The 22,282-nt window shown below is 34.4% G+C and overlaps 1 protein-coding gene across 2 annotated transcripts in view; it reads right to left on the bottom strand.

Moving 5' to 3' along the window:
* Window positions 1-22,282, bottom strand: part of LOC149541222 (ephrin type-B receptor) — a 111,546-nt gene that overhangs the window by 22,508 nt on the left and 66,756 nt on the right. For both annotated transcript variants that reach the window (XM_089802232.1, XM_089802233.1), the window contains exons 14-17: window positions 5,739-5,847; window positions 5,111-5,382; window positions 4,846-4,973; window positions 4,208-4,442 (exon numbers count right to left, since the gene is read on the bottom strand). In XM_089802232.1, the coding sequence (XP_089658358.1) occupies window positions 4,208-4,442; window positions 4,846-4,973; window positions 5,111-5,382; window positions 5,739-5,847 (744 nt within the window). The remainder of the gene's footprint in view (window positions 1-4,207; window positions 4,443-4,845; window positions 4,974-5,110; window positions 5,383-5,738; window positions 5,848-22,282) is intronic.

Genomic DNA, 22,282 nt, shown 5'->3' with positions numbered 1-22,282 from the left:
ATTGTTAAAGGGTCTCTCCTCTATGGAAATAAACTACAAGAATTTCTCAATGTCATGGAGGTGGGGGGTTTGTATGTGTACTTTTTGCAACTCAAAATATAGACGCTCCTACTACCCGAGTAAAACTTCGACTTATGGGCCCTGGGGAAAAGGGATTAATGTGTGAGGGCCAACAATGGGAAATAAGAAGGGGCTGCCAACTCGACAAATACAAGCATTGATTAAACAATAAGAATATGCAAATAAATTAGTTGCAAATGATAACAAAGTGGTTATCATTCCGAGAACAAAAACCACCACCAACACCAGCCTCTTGACATCCCTTCTTGCCTATAACTTCTAGGGAGGTGGATGAAGATGTACATGAGCCACAAGTCACCACCTGCAATAGGGGGTCACTAGATCAAGCATTTCAAAATGAGGCAGGAAATATTTCTGATGAAAAAAATTGCATGGTGCCTCTATGTCAATGGTCTTTCATTCAACTTAGTCAGGTAACCCTATTAAGGGGAGATTGTAACATTGTAAAAATTATCCCTTGATCAATGTTACTGTTGTAATTTCAAAGGTGGATGATTGTGAGGAGGAAGTAAAAGATGCAGAGTTTATTTCTCAGCTTCTCGTTGATTACATATAGGCAGTGGGTAGTGATAATGTTGTCCAAGTAATTGTGGATAATGCAAAGGTTTGCAGGGCTGCAAGAGCTTTGGTAGAGGCTATATATGATCATATCTTTTGGACACCATGCACTGTGCATTCGCTTAATTTTCTGATGCAGGCAATTGGCACCCAAGTAGATTGGGTGAAACAAGCCTATGAGGGTGAGGAGATTCTGATGTTTGTCACAAATCACCATATCTCGCAAGCAATTTTCAGAACTTTCTCCGAATTGGAAATATTGCAGGTAAATTTTAAAATTTTATCCCATGTTTTGTATAATTGAATTAAAAAAATAATTGTACTGTTTACATAAAATGTGTTACTAGCTTACTATTAACATGTTATTAGGCGGGTGAAACTCATTTTGCCTCTCACAAAATCATTTTGAGACGACGTGTGAAAGAGCAGTCCAATACAGTAAGGGCCCAAAAAATGAAAGCATTGATGATTGAATGATATTGAATGATAAAGGATAAGTTTGATAGGTGCAACCAAGAAGTTGTCATGCTTATCAAGCTTCCAATTACTGATGATAAGCTGCTACAAGTGCCATCCAGTAAGACAGCTGCAACCGTCAAGACTATTTTGAAGGATCTCAATGAGACATTAGATAAGACTGAGGAAATTCATGAGGGTGAGGAGATTCAGATGTTTGTGACAAATCACCATATGCCGCAACCAATATTCATAACTTTCTCCAAATTGGAACTATTGAAGGTAAATTTTAAAATTTAATGTCATGTTTTGTATAATTAAATAAATAAAAAAATTTGCTGTTTACATAATTTAAATGAGTTACTAACTTAATATTAAGATGTTCTTAGGTGGCTGAAATTCATTTTGCCTCACACACAATCATCTTGAGACAGCGTGTGAAAGAGCAGTCCAATACAGTAAGGGCCCAAAAAATGAAAGCAATGATATTGAATGATGATTGGTGGGATCATGTGTAGTATGTATTAGAATTCACCAAGCCAATCATATCCAAGCTTCCCTTTTCTCATACTGATGAACCATGCCTTGGGCATGTCTATGATGACGTGGACATCATGTTGCAGAGGATAAAAGTGGCAAGTTATAAATTTTAATTTATGATAAATTCCTCTTTCATTGTTTCTAACTCATGGCACTTGGTGGATCTAGTGCTAGCAAAGCTGGTTTGGGTGACAATGAGGATCCACTAGCAATTGTGCATAATAAAAATCATATGGACGATTCTTTTGATAAACCGTTTGATGAGTGATAAAACTTTGACTATTGATGAACATTAAACTTTGAATCATGTTTCGATTTTCACACTTTCATGAACTATATTTTAATTCAGTTATTCAATGCAATGATTTCATTAGAATGATAGAATTGTGTTTTAATGTTTATCTTTGGCATTTGCATTGATCAATGATCAAGCATCATAATATGACATGATTTAGTTATACTATGCAATGATTCCATTTTGCACTTCTGCATATTTCTCTTATTTTTTTGCATGTATGTATATCTGTGTATATATATGTGTGTCTGTATCTTGTACTCGAACCCGTTTGCGGACCGGTAACATTAATTCATTTTTAAGCTACAATACTGGATTCGCACGTACGGCCCACAGAACGTATCCAGGTCTGATTTCGCAAACTGGTTGTACCAGATTTGAGCAACAGATCCTGGATTTGACCCTATGGGTTACTCCGAATTTGCGGATACGGACCAACTCACGAGGCTAAATCTGGAACTTGCACAAATCCGGCGCGAATCCACAAGACCTGGGAGAATCTGGTGTGAATCCACACAAACACGGGAGAATCCAACACGAATACACAAGACCTGGGAGAATCTGGCGTGAATCCACTCAAATCCTCAAGGACCCGCAGGTCAAACTCTGAATAAGTACACACGAATATATATATATATACACACACACACACTAAAATTCATGCGAATCATAATGGGAAAAGAAATCACGAATACACGAAACGGATTCTCGTACCCGAATCCGAATCGGCAACTTAGTTTTTTAGGAATTACGCATAGCAACCACTGGAAAGTAGATGACCATATGTTTTATTTTTGTAATTGATTTTCAAAAAGGTCAGTTACAGAACTCTAAGGTTGGGACCGAGATTATATAGTTTTCCAAAGAAAACCTGATTTTGCAGGAAACAGCAGAGCATTCATTTTTAAACATTATAGCTTGTACACATGACCTTTCCGTTTTCATGAAACAAGCAAAGAAGTCATTTTGAATCAGTATGTTTAATCATCTTTCCTTTTGATTGTATTTTTTTTTTGTGCAATAGCACAATTGTTCTTTGATGTCTTGTCTCTTATATCAGATTATGTATGTCATTGTCACAGAACCTGGGAATTCTGATCTACTCATATATTGAACGCAATGACTGTTCATTCTCTGGATTATTAGTCGTGGATAAGGAGTGAATAAACTGGCATTTGTCTTCCGTCTCTTTATTTCAAGTTTCGAATGGTGTTTGTGTCATGGCTATTCAAACATGTTGGCTTTCCTCTGTGTTTTGGTGAAAAGTATACTACAAAAACCGAAATGATATCATATGTGGGAATGCTCCTCCCAAATGCAGATGAAGATCACCAATGCTATGGTAATCACTTCAACTGTCAGTAGTGTTTGTCTTTGACTACCAGGTAAATAGAGTTACAAACTTACAAATCAACTAAAGTCTATTTTACATACAGTCAAATCTGTTAACCAGCATTTTCATTTACTATTTTTTTGTATGCCCATTTATCAGCACTGGTTTTCTTGTATTATAAACTTAAAGCATTGGCAATTGATTGTTTATGTCATGATGTTGATTATCAAATACCTATGTTACCAGGTTCAGCAGAACTTTAGGTTGAAACCAAACTGGTCTGGACCAAGTTCTGATCCTCATTTGGGTATTGCTTCGGTCTGCCCTTTACTCAACCCACACCCTGCTTAGGTGAGGTTTCTTTAGTTTGTCTCAGGTATTCGCAGCTCCATGTTTATGTTAGTTTAGAAAAGTATAAGGTATCTGCTAATCTATCTAGTTATTTATATTTGTTTCTGACACCCATTCAACTCTCAGCCTTAAAGGCAATATTTGGTTTACCGTACCCTGTAATCAACTATTAGTTAGGCATTACTCAAGAATGTCAAAATTTGATCGTTGTTTTCCTTTAAAATATACAAGCAATCGTTACAAATTTCAAAATTCCACTTCACAGCTGCCACAGTCTGCACAGGCATCTGTTTTAAATGGAAGTGTCATACTTATTCTAAATTGGAAAATGAAGCTTTCTAAGAGAGTAAAATGGATTAATTTAATGTTGATTTAAGTTTGAAGAGGGTTTCCAACTTTGCACCTCACTTTCTGACCACAGCTTTATTTTTTTAATGACGTTCAACAAGATTTCTTCCATGTAACAACATTTTGTAAGGAACAAAGAATCAATTTAATATCAAGCATTCTTCTTGTAATTTAATTGTAAGCATTACAAACAAACAAAACTCTGTACATACACATACAGACAAGCAGTTTGGGAGGAACTTAACCTTAAGGCCTTCATAAAGAGCTCGTGAGCGACATGAGCGGAGACAAGCATGGTCATACTCAGAGCGTACAAATTCTCTAAGACGCTGAACTTTTCTTTTGCGACGCCATTGTTGCCATGACCAAGCAAATGGATATGCAAGCACGGACAAAATGCTATGTACAGAACCTTCCCACCATTGATATGCTGTCAAGGAATTAATCTCGTCAACAAATCTGTTGAAAGCATCTTCATACCTGCGAGATAAAGATAACTAAAATATTATCGTATGTCATGTTATCCTGTAGATAAACTATAACACAAAAAGTTTTCCCTTCTCTACTACTTCTAATGCCACTAAAAGTAATAATGATGCTTTCAATATCCTTGTTATAGATTCTGCCTCAGATAATTATGTCCTATCTTTTGGCTTTTATTTTTGTATAACTGTTACTTGTATGGTGCTTCTTTCATTTTCCATGATAAGGAGTTATTTGATAAACATTATTATATGCAATAGTACCATGCTTTGTGGCTCAACATCTACTCCATTTTTACCAGGTCATTGAATTATTATTTTATCTTATCTTATCTTCTCTACTTTGATTTATTTGCATTAGAATTATAAATGCAAATCAAATCTTCAGAAATATAACTTACACAAGGTCAATGATCTGCTCTGGAGGTGAGTGAGGCAAATGCCATGGTTCTCCAAAAGTATTTGGACCCATAAAATACATTCTGTGCACATGGCTTTGAGATTCTTCTGCTCTATTTGTTTCTAAAACCTGTACCTCAAATTGCAGAATTATAAACATAATTAAAAGTGACATTTGCCAGCCAGCCAAAGATGATAGATGCAAGTTGACCATATTGCCTGGAAACAAGAAAAAATGAATGCAAGTCATACTTCTTACCACCTTACCTCATTTAGTGACTCCAAGAAAGGGAAAGAATGATCAATTGGTGATTCATGTGGAGTTGGAGCAGGACCAGAAAACTCATCTGTTCCAACAAACTTCATGCGGGCAGCACTCAGCACAAGGGCTAAAAGTACCAAAAGTCCAGAAAGTAGAAGCCCAAAAAGCCAGGGACCTCCAAGTGTATATATCAACTCTTCCAATGGAGTATAACAATTTGGCATGCGGTATTTATCAGATATACATTTGTATGGACAAGATGGTTGAGTCACACCTCCTGAAATCCAATTAAACCAATTACTTTTGAGGGAGAGAAAAAAAAGGTCCTTTTCTTCTAGCATTTAAACTAAGAAAGCTACTTTCCTAAATATTTTATTATTTTAATAATACATATTCCTAATTACTATGAACTCGGAAACCAAATGCCTAAATCTCCCAGCAACTCTTCACATGGTCAAACAAGCCTTTGTTTACAAAGAATTCAAATTGTAAACATGCATAAAAGAACATCAAGAGGAACCACACTTGCCACAAAAAGATAAAAACAACATTCTAATAAATTCTTGATAGGACTGTTCACTGACCAATTAAAATTATATTGATGACATTAAAACATGAATAAATAACACTAACCACGAACACTTATATATGTTGCTCGACGAGGAAGTTGTTCAGGTGGACAAGGCCAGCACAATTTTTTATCGGATCCAATTTCTGTTTTGTAAGTACCTATAGGGCACTCCTGCACAAAAATATTTACTAATCAGCCATATACCAGAATGCCTACCTAAATACTCAGCATAATGAATGTGGATCTGAATTTATAAAAATTATATGCTACTGAATTGTTAACACAGCAAATTTAAAACAAGAAAATTTAGCAGTCCATTTCCTTCATTTTGAATAAAATTTAGATTTTTAAATTGAATTTCCAAATCTTCCAACACACATTTAATCGAATTTCTATAAAAATAACCTGCCAAATTGGTATTTGAACAGAAAATACAACTTAATTAAAACAATCAAGCACTGTGTTCTCTGTCTTGAAAGAAACAGATTTAAAATTATCTGCACATTTATGTATTTACCATTATTTGAAAAGGATAGAAGAAAAGGAAATGGTATTATTCAGGTGGCCACATCCAAGACTGTGAAAAAAGATAAAGAATAAGTGCACTTGCTCAGATAATAATTTCAGAGGAAAGGAAACATGAATTTTCTTAACATTGATGTTCATGTCACAATGTGTAATGTCTTCAACATTGAGAGCATTGTGTGTGAAACGCATCATACATTAACTTATAAATTGGACCAGTATAACCTGACTCATACCAAACATATTAAAAAGTGTGGGATTACAGAATTCACTGATGCCTTGTATATCTAGCATTGCATCTTGTTTTAGCAAATTTTCAGAAGAAAAATTGCACATAACCTGTGATACTACAGCAATTACTATTTTTGAATTTTTTGTAGTTCTCAATTTTTTCTGCATAGTCAAACAGCAAACCATCGATGTTCATACCAACACTCTAAAATGCATACTGCACCCTGAGGATTTCACCCTTACAATATTTGATATCCACATCTGAAGGATTTCATCTCCAAGCACAGCTACTGAGACATAATATCCAGCACAGTTGAAGAAAAAAAAATTTGTTCGAAAAATATTTTATGGCACCCCAAATTAAGCACCATCTAGTCTTAACAGTACAAGTCGCACAAAATCATACGAAATAAAACCACAAGTCAAAACATAAACAGAATCACTCATTCTGTTTTCCATCATGAAATGACTATTCAAAAGCCAAGGTACAAAGTAACTGATGGAAACAAATGGAGACTTCAAAGCAACAACCATGAGGGAAGACCATTTTTATGCAACTAATTTTTTTCCATTGCAATAACAAACCAAGGTACTAGTTGAAAGATGAGTCTTATATCATCATAGAATGTCATCCTCCGAGCCTGTGGAACATGGTACTAAAAATAAAATAAAAAGTTAAAAACAAAATAGTCCTTCGGACTTTCCTAGCATTTTCTAGAAATGAGGAACAACAATGTATTTGTTCTGAAGTAAGTGTGTAAATCTATTACATTTTTGCAAATTTCCATCTTCTTCCAGATCAAAAAAATTTCATGAAACAATTTTTTGTACTTGTTTCTGTTAGCCCCTGTTATGAACTTGCGATTGATGTCAAAAGTAAATGTGTAAATAATGCCAAAAGCAGATTTATGCTATAAAGACTTTTTCTCAATGCTGAGAATCATATTTATTGTGGAAGTTATTCTGTGAATCCTGTGTCGGGATTCTTTTTATCTCATAAGTTATGTTATGGTTGCAAAAGTGGTTATAGGTGGTAACAGGATTTATCTCTGATGCTGCGGATTGTGTTTTGCTCCTTTTCTTTGCTGAATATCAGACAAAAATAAACATGTAAGGTGTATCAGATTAGTTGTATTGATCAAATACACAATATACATTAAAAGACAGATTGGACAAAGGTTCAGGTTTATCGGGCTTCAAAAGAATAGTTATTACTGACATGAGACCAGTCATGGCATAACACAGGCTCATATTTATGAGTGGCATGATAAACTAAATATTATGATCACTGAAAAAGGAAAACAATCTTGTGTCCATAAATAGATTCAAAAGAAAGTCATCGTTGATATCAATATCTTATATCCTGGAACCACTTAGTCATCGTTGATATCAATATCTTATATCCTGGAACCACTTTCCACGCAATTCATTCATGTCAAAGGATGAAGGAGATAAACATGAATCATATTTGACAAACAAAGCATTTTATCTGATGCCTTCCACACAAAGTATATCCTGAAACATATTTAACAAGAGGCAAAGTCTACAGAATATGAACAAACTACGATGCTTTCTACAAGAAGCTTATTCAAGATCGATGATTAACAGACAAAAGATTATGAACGACTATCATTTTCTTCAGATATAGTCAGCAGCTTGAAAAAAGAGCCGTCATCCACTTCAGGTATGAGTAGCAGCATACATATGTCTTTTATTGATAATAAAAAGTTTGAGTCCAATGCTTTTACTTGATGCGCTGTATACAAAGTAATCACACATATATAAAGAATTGAGACTCTTCACATTACAACTGAAGGTCTCTTCAATTTCCAAAGTAAAAGACTCTTCATATTTCCAAACGCATGACTCTTCCCATGACACGTCTCTTCATAAAATATTATCTCAAATAATTATCACAAATATCTTCTCCAGCAGTAAATATGTATTATCTCAATTTCAACATATATTAAAATCAGAGATAAAGATCTCGATTGTAGCTAGTCTTCAACATAAAATAGTTTCCACGATGGATAGAAGATTATGTTTGGTGTGGCAGTTATATGACAGTTTGTAATCTATTCAAACTTCCTAAAACTGTAAGGCTCCCTGCTGGGATTTTAGTTGAATAATTTTCCTATTAAGCTTCTTGCAGATTTATTTCCTATAGTCTCTGTATTTCCTTCTTTCTCCATATTTCTCCATCTCTCCTTCCTAATTTCTCAAAGTTAAAATTATAGACATATAATTTTCATTTTATGAGTCATATCTTTTCATAAATTATATTATAATAATTCTATTATATTGATAATCTAATTAGATTAATAACATATATTATTAGTCCCTGCCTATATATAGGCAGGGAACCAATATTCCCAGTTGCCACACACAATTAATTTTTATACTTGGAATTACTAATTAGCGAACTTCTAAGGCTAAAAAATATTTTTATTTTTAATTAATTTTCCCTCATTTATTTCTCTTTTTTGATTGGTCAGTATGAATTTTAGTGGGGTAATACTGATTTACTGAGACAAAAAATTACAAAAATTAAGTTTTTAATACTTCCCCCAAATTCTTTGCAAGAGGCGAGCTTAATATTGATCTATGACAAATGGCACAAGTCAAAATAACATCTTTAATTCTCTGGAACAGAGCGAGCGTACATTTTCTCTGAACAAGGCTTCCATGGCCAACAAGACGGTGATAGTAACCACAGTGAACCCTATTATGGTAAAATAATGAATGTGTTATTAAACAAAGATCATGAATGATCTATATATACAAGATACAAGAGAATCTTTCTATAACGAACAGGAGAAAGGAAATAGAAACATTCTTGTAGAGTGAAAAAGAAAGTTTCCATAACAAACAGGAGTTAATGGAAACATTACAAAAAGAGTGACCATTAGAAAAAGACGGAAGAGAGAGTAAATAGAAACTATCTAATATCGTAATAAACCCAACGTGGATGGAATCTGACGGTATTTCTGAGTAGTTTATGAATAGATTTAATATTGGGGAAGGAACAAAGCAACTACTAAACAATCTGCTGGTGGTTGCCCATGATGACAAGGCATTCAACACCTACACAAACATTCATCCTCAGATTCTGTAGTAAATCTCCAAAAAATGACAGTTGTCTTCTAGCCGGTTGAAAGTCTTATCAAACCTCATTTTAGCTTGGCATATCCTTCAAGGAATAAGATTTTACACAAAAATGTCAAATCTCATTGTGCATATGTAAATTGTTCTAACAGCAGGCATCTATGTTTCTATTTAGTTATCTGACCAATCCATGTCGCCCTATAGCCTGATCTGATATTTAGTTTGCTATTTTCTCCAAATTAATCCTTCCTTACTAATGTTTTAAGGCTCATCCTATTGATTTTAATTTTGAGCAGCAAAAAGTTTTGCCTTTCTTTGTGGTGTTCAAAGGAACGGATTTCCCTTGTCATGAGTAGAAATAACATGAAAGACATTCCAGAAACCCAAGTGCCCAATCCGGAGCCAAGAAGACAGGCAAAGGAATACCTGAAACAGGCAGCCAGTTGCCTACTGGAGGAGCAAGTCAGGCAGGCGGCCGCGGTGAATTTCAAGAACAGATGGGCATTGCAGGCTGCAGATTCATTCAAGTGCATTAGTTTGTGATTGATCATTTTATTACCGTTTGCTCTAGAGCTTGTAGCTTACACATGGGGATAAAGGGAAGATATTTCTTTTGTTTTGTATAATCCGTGGGAAGATAAAAATAACGTCATTTTCTTCATGCTTATCAACTATAATGGATACACATTGGACCAAATTATTAATTGAATGAATTCAATTTATTAATTGTATTTGGTTTAATTAGTTTTTATAGAAGTGTTCATTGAAAATCTAGTTAAAATAATTAGCTGGTGATTTATTTAAAACTGTAACACACATAAATTTAAGATTCTTTAGCTTAACTAAATAGTATACTAAATTTAAGATTCTTTAATTTAATTTAATTTAGTACTAAAATAAATTTATAATCTTTTAAATTAATTTAATAGTATAATAAAACAATATAATATTTATTATTTGTCAAGGGAATTGGAATACAATATCAAATTAGCTTAATATAATCAAAAAAACAATTCTCAAATTAACTGGTTTTCAAATCATATATAGGTTAATCTTTATTGGTGTAATTTTTCAAATTGATTTGACATTTTCTCTAATAGACTATTGTATCCACAAATAATCCTTTGATTTTGCAACAACGTTAATACCTTTGAACATATATTGTAATATAGATTATATCAATTATATTTCTTATTATAATATTATGATCAATATAATTGCATATAATGCATGATATATTTACTTTATATATTAGATTATTAATCTAAATATTTTATCGCTTAATATAATATTTAATTCTCATATTAATTTATTATGCAATATTATAATATGTTAATAAATTATACTATACCGTTATTGATATTATATTATTATTACTATTTTATTTATTTATTATTTATTAAATCGTATGAATCTTATTTTGATAGGGATATCACAAAAACTGACTCCATTTGAGCATCTATGTAAGTTTGTATTATTCTAAAAGGTTTTGCTGTGATATGAATTGAAGTAAAGACAAAAGTCTCAATCCATCATAGAATATAATAGAATAATACATTGGTGTGGAGTGAAACTGAAGAAGATACGCATGAGTTTTAGATCAATGAAGCTAGAGTGTCAAACAACAACTGAGTATTAGCCAGATGAAGAATTGATGCTGAAAAGATTTCTGCGAAGAAGGAAAGCTCTGTTGGTGTGAGGAAGTTCTGAAAGAAAATATTGATGTTTATATGATCTGGTAAAACAACAGATATAGTAAAGCTTTAGGTATATGTTTCATTAGTTCAGTGTTGATATCTCTCCCTCAAAATAAAATCTGATGTTTACACACTGTTCTTCAGGCAGTTGCTTTGTTAGGTTCAGATTATTAATTCTTGATTGCAGAAGTATTTTTAGTTCTTATTCATTTTACATAACAGAGATGCTTCAAAATAGATATTCAGAACATTCCTCAGTCTAAGCAACTGTGATGAAAATTGTTTCAGTTTGAAGTGCAAAAGTAATATTAGAAGTTTTCTCAACTGATAAAATTCACTTTGAGGCAATTCACAAATATATAGTCCAAAATAATTTTGATTTAAAGTCTCAACTCATTCACTGCTGTTAAAAGGCAAATTACATCAATTATACCCATCACTCTTGAAGGATTTGAGTAAATTCTTAGCTTAATATTTTTCTTGTAAAAGTTGGTAATTGAGAAGAGTTGGGTAGGTGCTCATGTGTATGGGAGTTGTAGCTCTAAGACAGGAATTTGGTGATTCCATAGGTTTGGAGCCCTTCACTATTGTAGCTGGATTTAACTTGTGTGGCAGGATTAGGATAGCAGATCCTAGCAGCATTACTCACTGTGGCTTTTCCCTCTAGGTTTCACGTCATATTTGCATACAGTGTCTTTCATCTTGTGCTGCTGCTTCTCATTTTCTGTGTGATCATCTCGATTCAGCATACAAATTGAAGTAACCGGTTAAAGGATAATAGTTCAAATTTATTTACTACTAATGTTGGAATACAGTAGGCAATTCAACGACAAAAATTAGAGCATAGAAGCAAAAGATGATTAATATCGTCAAGTATTATCATCTTGATGAGCTGATATTGGGTAAAGAGCCTCATCTTGCCATACCTAGATAAGATTAGGATAAGTTTTGATAAGCGCATCCAAGAAGTTGTCGTGCTTATCAAGCTTTCAGTTACTGATGATAAGTTGCTACAAGTACCATCCAACAAGACAGCTGCAACCATCAAAACTATTTTGAAGGATCCCAATGAGACATCAGATAAGAGTTGTGTGTTCTTCCTAAAGAGCCCGATATTTTGTGTCATGATCGATGAGTGTATGTCCTTACAGGAGCATCTCTAAAGATTAAAAATTATTGAGATCAGCTAGAGATCATTCATCAGAAAATAGAGGAAGAAGAGACGGTAGTCACAACCCTAAAGAGTCTACCTCAATCCTATGAGCACTTTGTCGAAATGCTCAGCAGTATTGCAACCAATGTTGACTTAAGAATTTCAAACTTGTGTACCAAACTTTTGTAGCAAAACTGCTCGAAAAAACAGTTTGGTAGCAGTGCCACTTCATCCTCTATAGAACAAGCCTCCACAAGAAAAAACCCTTTCACAAGGATAAAAGCAAATCTCTATCACCTCAACAGACAACCTCCAGACAACCTCCAGATATCTCAAAGAAGAAGAAACATCAGCGTAGCTACTGCCACAAGTTTGGTCATTTTGTAAAGGGAATCCAGAATGGGAAAAGGCTATGGAAGTTCAACATCATAGTTTTCTGAAGAATAACACTTTGGGTTCTTTTTATTGTCATCTCGGGAAGAAACCCATTAGCTGCAAATAAAGTTAAGTACAAAGTTAAGTTTTTATTGTGCATAAAGTTAAGTACAAAGCTGATGGCATCCTCAACAAGTACAAAGTTTGTCTACTTGCTAGAGGGTTCTCATAAAAAAAGACATTGACTATGACGAGACTTTTGCTTCTACGACCAAAATGAATACCATACATCTCGTCCTTGCCTTCCCAACTCAGTGTGGTTGGAAAATCCATTAGATGGATGTGCAGACCCTTCCCAACTCAATTTGGTTGGAAAATCCATCAGATGGGTGTTTAGAGCACCTTACTCAATGATGAGTTGCAGGAAGTCTAGATAATGCAACCTTCTAGTTCCAAGGTTGCTAGTAAAGAACATTAGGAGTATAGATTGCCGATAGCACTCCATAGCCTGAAACAAGTTCCTCGGGCTTGGTAAAAAAACATTGACAAGTACCTTGCAGATAATGACTTCCCAAAGGACTCCCTATGATTTTAATTTGTATGACAAAAACACCGGTGGTTATATTCTTCTTCTTCTTGTCTATTATGATGACTTGATTATCACCGGTAGTTGTAGAATGGCTATGGTACACTCAATATGAGTTCAACGTTATCATGATAACCAACTCATCATGGTTCTTCATGCCAAATTTTGTCGAATACCATGAAGATAAATTGTTATGGTTCTTCAGGCCGGATCTTGTCGGACACCGTGAAAATAAATTGTTATGGTTCTTCAAGCCGGATCTTGCCAGACAACATAACTTAAATCTGTCATAGACCACACTTAAGGTGGTGTTCAAATCTGGTCTTATAATTGCTTAAATTCTTTTTTTGCTAAAGAGGGAGTGTTGAGAAATTCAGCCTCAGAGTGAACTGAATATCATACTGAAATGATATCTCTTCGTATACTTGAGAACATAATGTGTTCTACAAATCCTCCCTAGCTAAGAGGGAGTGTTAAAGTTGTAGCTTCAGTTGGATTGATTCGATCTGATATACATTATTATTGGTAAATCATCATTTCCTATATATACTTATCCATGTCAAATAATATATATTATTGCATATAATACGTATATATATTATTGCATATAATACATATTTATATTAGAGTATATTATATATATATATATATATATATTGTTATACATATTATTAGTTATGCTAATATAATATTATTAAGTGATGATTACACCATAGAGACATGTCTCCTCTCATATTTATATGAGATCCAAATCTGCATTTGGAACACATCAATCAAAATGGCCATGTTAGTACATTTGCAGAAAAGATCCATGTTACTCAACAAGTACCAACATAAGAAACCATTACCAATAATAAGCATACCAAGAAATTGCGACAAAAAACAATATTCTTTATTCATTACCAAAAACAACAAGTACATCATTCACGTTCCAATGTTCTTAAATAGTGCTCGGTTGGTTAAGGAGACCAATGAACGCACCCCTTTGCTTCCTAACTACCCCACACCTAATACTAACTATCTTATATCATATTATTGCTTTATTATGCCCTACATTATCCATCCCCCCCCAAACAAAAACAAAAAAAAAGTCGACTAAAACACAATAATCTGAAAAGCTAGGCTTCCAAGTGGCCACTCTAGCTTCCTCCTATAATCAATGCACTGCATATCTCTCTAACCCATGGTGTATGCATGCACAAGTCGAGCTTCCAATCCCTGTCTGCATTCGTTCTAAAAACCCATTGCATGTTTGTAAAGGTTCTCGCTTTCCAATTGTGTATATTTTCATGATTCTTCTAACCCTGTGTTTGCATTTTTGCAGCTCTTTTTGGCTCTTTCCTCCATTTTGTGGCGATTCTCCTGTGAGTGGGTATTTTTAAAGTATTGTTTTGACTTCTGCTGCTTTTAGAGAGTTTTTCTTCGCATCTAATAGATGCATGACTTTTCTAAGATTTCATGGCCCATGATATGGCTGCAGCCCTTTGTTGGCATGGTTGGAGTCAAAGATCAAAGCAATGATTGTGAAACCATGCATCAGGCACATTCTCATTGGATCTAATTTCTTTACCAAAAATGGTGGTTTTATTGGATAGAAGGGTCGTGTATTTTTGTGGGTACGTTTTCAATTTTGTCCCTTCAAAAAAAATTCTAGGTTTTCTAATTTTTGTCCTTTAAAAATGTGATGGGTTTTTTATAATTTTTTCCCCTTAAAAATGTGTATATGGTTTTGAACAATTTTTTGAATTTTGCTAGTGAAAGACCACACAGGAAATATTGAGAACAAGGAGGGAGGTGCATTAGTATTTCAAGAACATTTAAACTTTTAAACGCATAAATCACATAAATATGAAGAGAGCCACCATTTATAACAGTAACACCAAATTTCTCAAGGAAAACCCTTTCAGGTAAAAACCATGGCATATAAAACTCATTAACAAAGGGCACCAACCCAGATTGCAAAATGCGAGCAACAACCCAAAGTGAACACCAACCCAAAGAGAACACCAACTCTCAGAGAGCACCAAACCTCTTCAAAATACCAACTTCAGTTAGTTGAGACACCAACCCTAGTTTGAGAGCACCAACTCCCAAAGAGAATCAATCCTTCTGGAGCAACCACTTCAAATAACTGAAGCACGCTCCTCAAAACTTTAATCAAAAAACAAAAATTACAGAACACTTCGGTCTGCAGAAAATATTACTTTAACTCTGCTAAACATGATATTCAAAACTCTCAGTCACACCCCATTTAATAAAGATGCTCTGACTCTAAACCCATTCAAAATACAACAATCTCCATTATCATCAATACCGCAAATAGTTACTAGCATTGACTCTTCACTTATCAAACACGATCTCAGACCAAGAATACAAACACTTGATAGCTTCTATAGCTCTGTATGGCCTTATTTGATAAAGAGTATCACTTCCTGCTGCAAATATGTAGTAACTAGTTCGACCAGATTTTAAAAACTCCAAACAATTTGTGTCAAGCATGGTAATGTAATGTTCTGCAGATTCTGTTAACAGGATCAGACTTATAGATCAAAGTCTAGTTAGGCTCAGGAATAACCTTGGCAATAAATCTTATATTCAGGTCTGAATATACAGATAAGATAACTGTAGATCCTGATATATGTGCAAACTGGAGTACTGAAAATGTTGCTAATAACCTTAGTTACCGATTCGGATGCGGATTCCGAAGCGGATTCCGGAAGCGGATACGGGATGCGGGGATTTTTATTTTTTTTGGATGCGGATGCGGGAGGAAACGTGTGTATATATATATATATGCAAAGAAATGCAAGAAATATCAAATATACTAATATATGTCTATATATATTAATATATAACAACTGAGATGAGTATTTAGTATTGAAGACCCAGTAAAGACATACAGTCTGCGTGAATACTTTTGGTCAAAGATTTTGATTAGCAGCAAATATTAAGAATCATACATCATAAACAAAGTTGTATCTACATACTGTTTAATAATCAAATATTCTAGGCACTAGCAATATCAAAGTTTGGCATTTAAAGAAAACATATATATATATATATATATATATATAACTAACTAACAAAGATAAGCAGGTGTAAATAACATGAATGCTGGAAAGATAAATAACATGAATGAGTTTTACACTTTTCATGCAGCTGGGCCCGTGGATGCTTCCAGATGCTTCTGGAAGCTCTGTGGATGCTGGCCGGAAGCCACCCACAGGCTCCTGGATGCGTCTGGAAGCTGGATACTGGCTTCCAAACGCATCCGGGGGCCTACAGGTGGCTTCCGGCCAGTATCCACAAGGCTTCCAGAAGCATCCCGCATCCGTCCGCATCCGATGCGGAAGCCTCTGCATTTCCAGACGAATCGGTATCCTAGCTAATAACCTGTGAGGCTATGAAGACTTGGAGATCAGACTGTAGGTGTGCTGTGTGTCACCATACTGCCTTCACAGCCCACCTATATATCCATTTCAGAGGGTATGTCCCTTAAGGGACATAACCCTTAGCATTTAACAAGTAATTAGTTTACCCAATGTCGGCAACCACAGAATAGTTATTAGTTAGTTCTAACTAAAGTTAGTTAAGAAACAAAACTAAAACCTATTACACCCAAATCGTCGGCACCCATAGAGCAAGTATAAGTAATTACAAAATGCCATTCAATGAAGTATATAACAAGGAGAGTCAGGCACGATCTGCACCCATAGACCTGTGGATTATCCAGGTTAATTTCTTAACACTCCCTCTTAACCTGATAATCCTACAGAGAGATATTATATCTAGCTACATCAATAAAGATGTTAAGCAAGAATTAATACTCTATATCTGTCTATCTCTTCTTAATACATAGTATCATAAAACATATGATACAAAGTCATATTACTAAACTTGTGATATGACAAATCACTGCTACTAGTGAAAAGACACATGTTGTGACTCATAGAAACTGGTATTTCTAAATCACAAGAAGATCCTAAGCTTAAGATCTACCAGAATACAAGATAAACCTGGAGAATTCTAAAATTCTCCCTTTATCCAATTTGTGACCCATGAACATAGCAGTGTCAATGTCACAAGACGATCTAAAACTCATCTGGATCTTACAGTAAAATCTACTGAATGGACATGTCCCTCTCTAGGTTGGCCTATTTAACAACATAATTGTTTCCTCAAGATTGGTGCCCATTCCAAGAGTTACTAATGATTAGTAACTAACCAACCACATTAGTAAATAAGAAGGCTTATAAAAGCCACAAGGAAAATGCCGAACTGTCTAGAGGAGACAATATGTTCTAGTGACCAATACTTAAGGGAACTCATGCATCCAAATCAGACAAATCTGAAAATCAGAACACTTGTCTTGTCAAAGTTGCAAGGAATTAACACTTCCTCTTAACTTGATAGGATAAGTGATAGAGACATATCTAGCAACATCAATAGAGATGACTAAGCATAGATATACACTCTGTACCTTTCGGAATTTCAATCATCATGTATCATTATACAAATGATACCTGAAAAACACATCATATTACAAATCTTGTAATATAAGTTATCACCGGAGCTTGTGATCAAATCGTTCATAATACAAACTATCAAATCACCTAGGCTTGTAACACAAAGTGTTTGACAAGGCTTGTAATATGAAGTATTACCTGAACTTGTGATAATAGTATTGCATAGAATGCAATATGCAATGCTCAGGATAAAGACTAGAGAATAATTAAATTCTCCCTTTACCCAAGTTGTGACGTCTGGAGTTTTAGAAATGTCACTGTCACAACATGATCTTGATTTCGTCCAAGATCTAGACTCTACCAACAATCCATTACTAGAATGCCTTACACAGGATAAAATCTAGAGAATAATTAAATTCTTCCTTTATCCAAGTTGTGACTCATAGGTACACAACATGATCTTAAATTCATCCAAATCTGCCAATAGTTCTCTACTGGTTAGAACATTATCTTAGAGATCGTCACCTCTTATAATGCCTTTATACAAGTGTTCATTATTTCAAAGATCGTCACCTCTTAAATAACAAACACAAATGGTGACACCTCATAACAGTCAATGTCCTGACAATAATATAAATTATCATAAGAATACAAAACAATTCAATCATACCTGGATCTTTCCTGAGATGATCACTCTCAGAGAGGTTTGATAAGAATATCTGCTTTCTAATTTCTAGTACTTAAGGATGAAGTCTAGAGAATAATTAAATTCTCTCTTTATCCACGTTGTGATTCATAGACATCGAAATGTCTCTTTCACAACAATCTTGAATCTTTGTATATTCAAGATTTGCCAGTAGTCCTCTACTGATTTTAAAACACCATAAGATCATTTGCTATCACGGAAAATTCGTGCTGGAAGATTCTTTTCTGTTACTACAAACTGATGCTGAGAAATGCTTCCACACCATGATGTTTATAAAGGTAGGCCCATCAGATGGTTGCTCACTTTAGATTTTCAATACTCCTATTGGATATCAAATCTTCTGAGCTCCTTATTCAAGGTTGCCTTGATGAGATGTCAGACTCCCTCTGAATCCAAAATTCTTTCCTACAAGAACATTCTCTTAGAAAAGAAAAAAAATTAAGGCATATACTCTTCTTATATATAAAAATACAAATGAAAGATATTATAGACATAAGGTAAAAGAAGAGCTCAAGTACAATAGATACTTATCTTTCCATCATGACCTTGATGAAAACTTTTGTACTCTATGAGTATACACAATCTTGGCATGGTACACTCAGTCTGAGTTAGTATAACCTAGATCCTGGGGACTCAACTCGATCTTCTAGGTACTCTCTTTGACATGTAACCTTCTTATAAAATGATACTTATGATTCTCTGCTACAAATTCTTTATTACTCAGGAATCAATAAAGCATGGTCTACTCCCTCTAAGTCAAGATTCACCTTTGTAGATCATTTAAAATCTCCTTTTTTTTTAAAGAAGGCATACCCTGCTAATGATCTTAGTGTCATAGCATGATGTCATTTTATTCCCTTCTTTCTAAGAGAACCAGTACTAATAATCTAAATAGTCATAAGGTTATATAGAATGCATCTTTTCTAAGTCCTTAATCATTAACACTCCCTCTTGGACTTGAGGAAAGATTAGAAATGCCTTGAGTAAAATGTTTTGATATCGCATATGATATCATGAGTATTGGCCTCCTAGAATATCAACAATATTCACCAAATACTCTTTGAGTAATGGCCTTCCAGAATGGTAGATAGTCACCAAATATTACAATGAATTTTGTGCTCGACTCTAGTCTCCAGCAACCTGATGTATCCTCCTTTAATATTCCTGACCTGACAAAACCTTACAAAATGTATCAATGAAGCAATCTACATATCTCTCATCTTCCTATGCATTCCTCTTATGAAAAGTAAATGCTCCTTGGTAGAAGAATACTTAGATACATCTGGTACTCTAACCTTGGTGCCATCCTGACCCCTTTTCACAGAGATTAATAACAGTCTAAGAGAAATATCAATGTTTGAATCATTCATGATTCATTATCCAAATAATATAGCATGAATTAGTAACAACATGAAGGATTGAAGCGCATTATTCAACCATAAAGAATACTTATCTCTTTGTACTTCTTGGTCCGTCCGCAGTCAATAGATATAAGCATTCAACAACATTCTGACTAACAAATATCTTAACAAATATTCATGTGAATGTCATCATTTTGTTTTTCCTAAGCACCAATAACTGACATGTCACAGTTTTCCTATCCTTATCTCTTTGTATATTTTGCACATGTGATCATGTGAACTGGTTATTTGGTCATTGAAACTCCTATTTTGACTATATATTCTCTAGCACAATGTTGGCAAGACCTTGAAATTTCAAAACTATAAACAATGCCTTGCAATCTTTACAATATTTTCTTTTCTAAGCCTTTTGCGGTCAATGGTGAAGAGAGTGGTGGGGACTCAACGTTCATAGTGTTTGGTGTGTTGTTACCAAAACTCATGTTCCAGTTCAAATCGATGTCACTCATGCAACTATGACTCAGATCTCTTGTCTCATGTTCCTCTTATATCAGGATGCACGTGAATGAATTATATTTCCTAATTTGCTCTTATCATGTGATTTGTTCCTTATTAATCTCTTGCAGGTGTTAAATTTTCATCACTCATCCTCTGAGTGCAATGACAAATAGCCTATATATATATATATATATATATATATATATATATATATATATATATATATATATATATATATATATATATATATATATATATATATTAGAGATCACTTTTTACATAAATCCTTATTGTGAGGTGTTGCAACCTATCGTCAATTTTGCACAAGTAGCGCAAATGGATATAATCTCTTGAAATGCTTACAACAGTCGTGCGCATATTAAGTATTTAAATCTTTATAACCGCAACACCATGGGCTCAATTTGTATATTTATCACTCTTCATAAATGAGTTTTCAAATCCAAAATTCTTAATTCCTTCATACTTCTATCCATCAGTTGGAGATGTCATCCTCTATCGAGATCTCAGATGTCCACTTCTTATACGACATAATTCATGATATATATGCAGCTCTCGATCAATTATTCCAAGAAATTTATTTACTTTTGATCAGCATCCAACGCCATGTGAACAATCCGCATCCTACTTCTCTTGTCCATATCAGTAAGGTCTTGTAATGCTTCAAGTTAAGAGTCTCTGGTCTTTCGTCTACGATAAATTTCAGCAGTGCTCTGATAACCCTTACATTTGTAACTAGGCTCTGATAATTGAAAATCTGCAGAGCCCTAGATCTGATAACAGGGCTCTGATACCATGTAACGTTCTGCAGATTCTGATAACAGGATCAGACTTCAAGATCAAAGTCTAGTTAGGCTCAGGAATAACCTTGGCAATAAATCTTATATTCAGGTTTGAATATACAGATAAGATAACTGTAGATCCTGGTATACGTGCAAACTGGAGTACTGAAAATCTTGCTAATAACCCGTGAGGTTATGAAGACTTGAAGATCAGACTGTAGGTGTGCTGTGTGTCACCATACTGCCTTCACAGCCCGCTTATATATCCATTTCAGAGGGTATGTCCCTTAAGGGACATAACCCTTAGCATTTAACAAGTAATTAGTTTACCCTAAGTCGGCGACCACAGAATAGTTATTAGTTAGTTCTAACTAAAGTTAGTTAAGAAACAAAACTAAAACCTATTACACCCAGATCGCCGGCACCCATAGAGCAAGGATAAGTAATTACAAAATGCCATTCAATGAAGTATATAACAAGGAGAGTCAGGCACGATCTGCACCCATAGACCTGTGGATTATCCAGGTTAATTTCTTAACAGGTAACACTTTCCACAAATATTATTCCAGCCAGGATCTTGAAGACACAAACCAACAAAAGGAGAATACACTGGAGCCTTGCCATCCTTACAATCCTATCAGTTTTTTTCTGACTCCATACAATACCCTTCTTCTCACATATGCAGCAGTATATATATATACACAGAAAACAGAATATACTTCACATAACGTCCAAATGCCTTCATGATAAAGAAAATTATTTTCCACTCAAACCTGTAGCCAACGATTTTACATGCACAAGTACCCCACATTTTTCACAGAAATTTATAAATATCGCCCAATCAAGGAAGAATCATTACTACTGCCCTGTTCCAGCAGTGGTACTTAATGCCGCATACCATAAGTTAGACAATCAGATTGCTCGATATTTAATCATTACTGCCCAGCCCTGTTCAGAAACATAAAATGTCCCCCATCAAGGAGATATACGCACAGAATAATGAACAATATCTCTGTTTTAAAAGGAAGGACACTCTTATCTTTGAATAAATGCACAATGCATACAACTTGGTTTGAATGCTAGAACAACGCCTTGATATTTTT

The sequence above is a fragment of the Cupressus sempervirens genome, chromosome 9 (assembly GCF_028749045.1).
Source record: "Cupressus sempervirens isolate cs-2001-9-10 chromosome 9, ASM2874904v1, whole genome shotgun sequence".
Lineage (NCBI taxonomy): Eukaryota > Viridiplantae > Streptophyta > Pinopsida > Cupressales > Cupressaceae > Cupressus > Cupressus sempervirens.
This window is presented reverse-complemented; position numbering and strand designations above follow the sequence as displayed.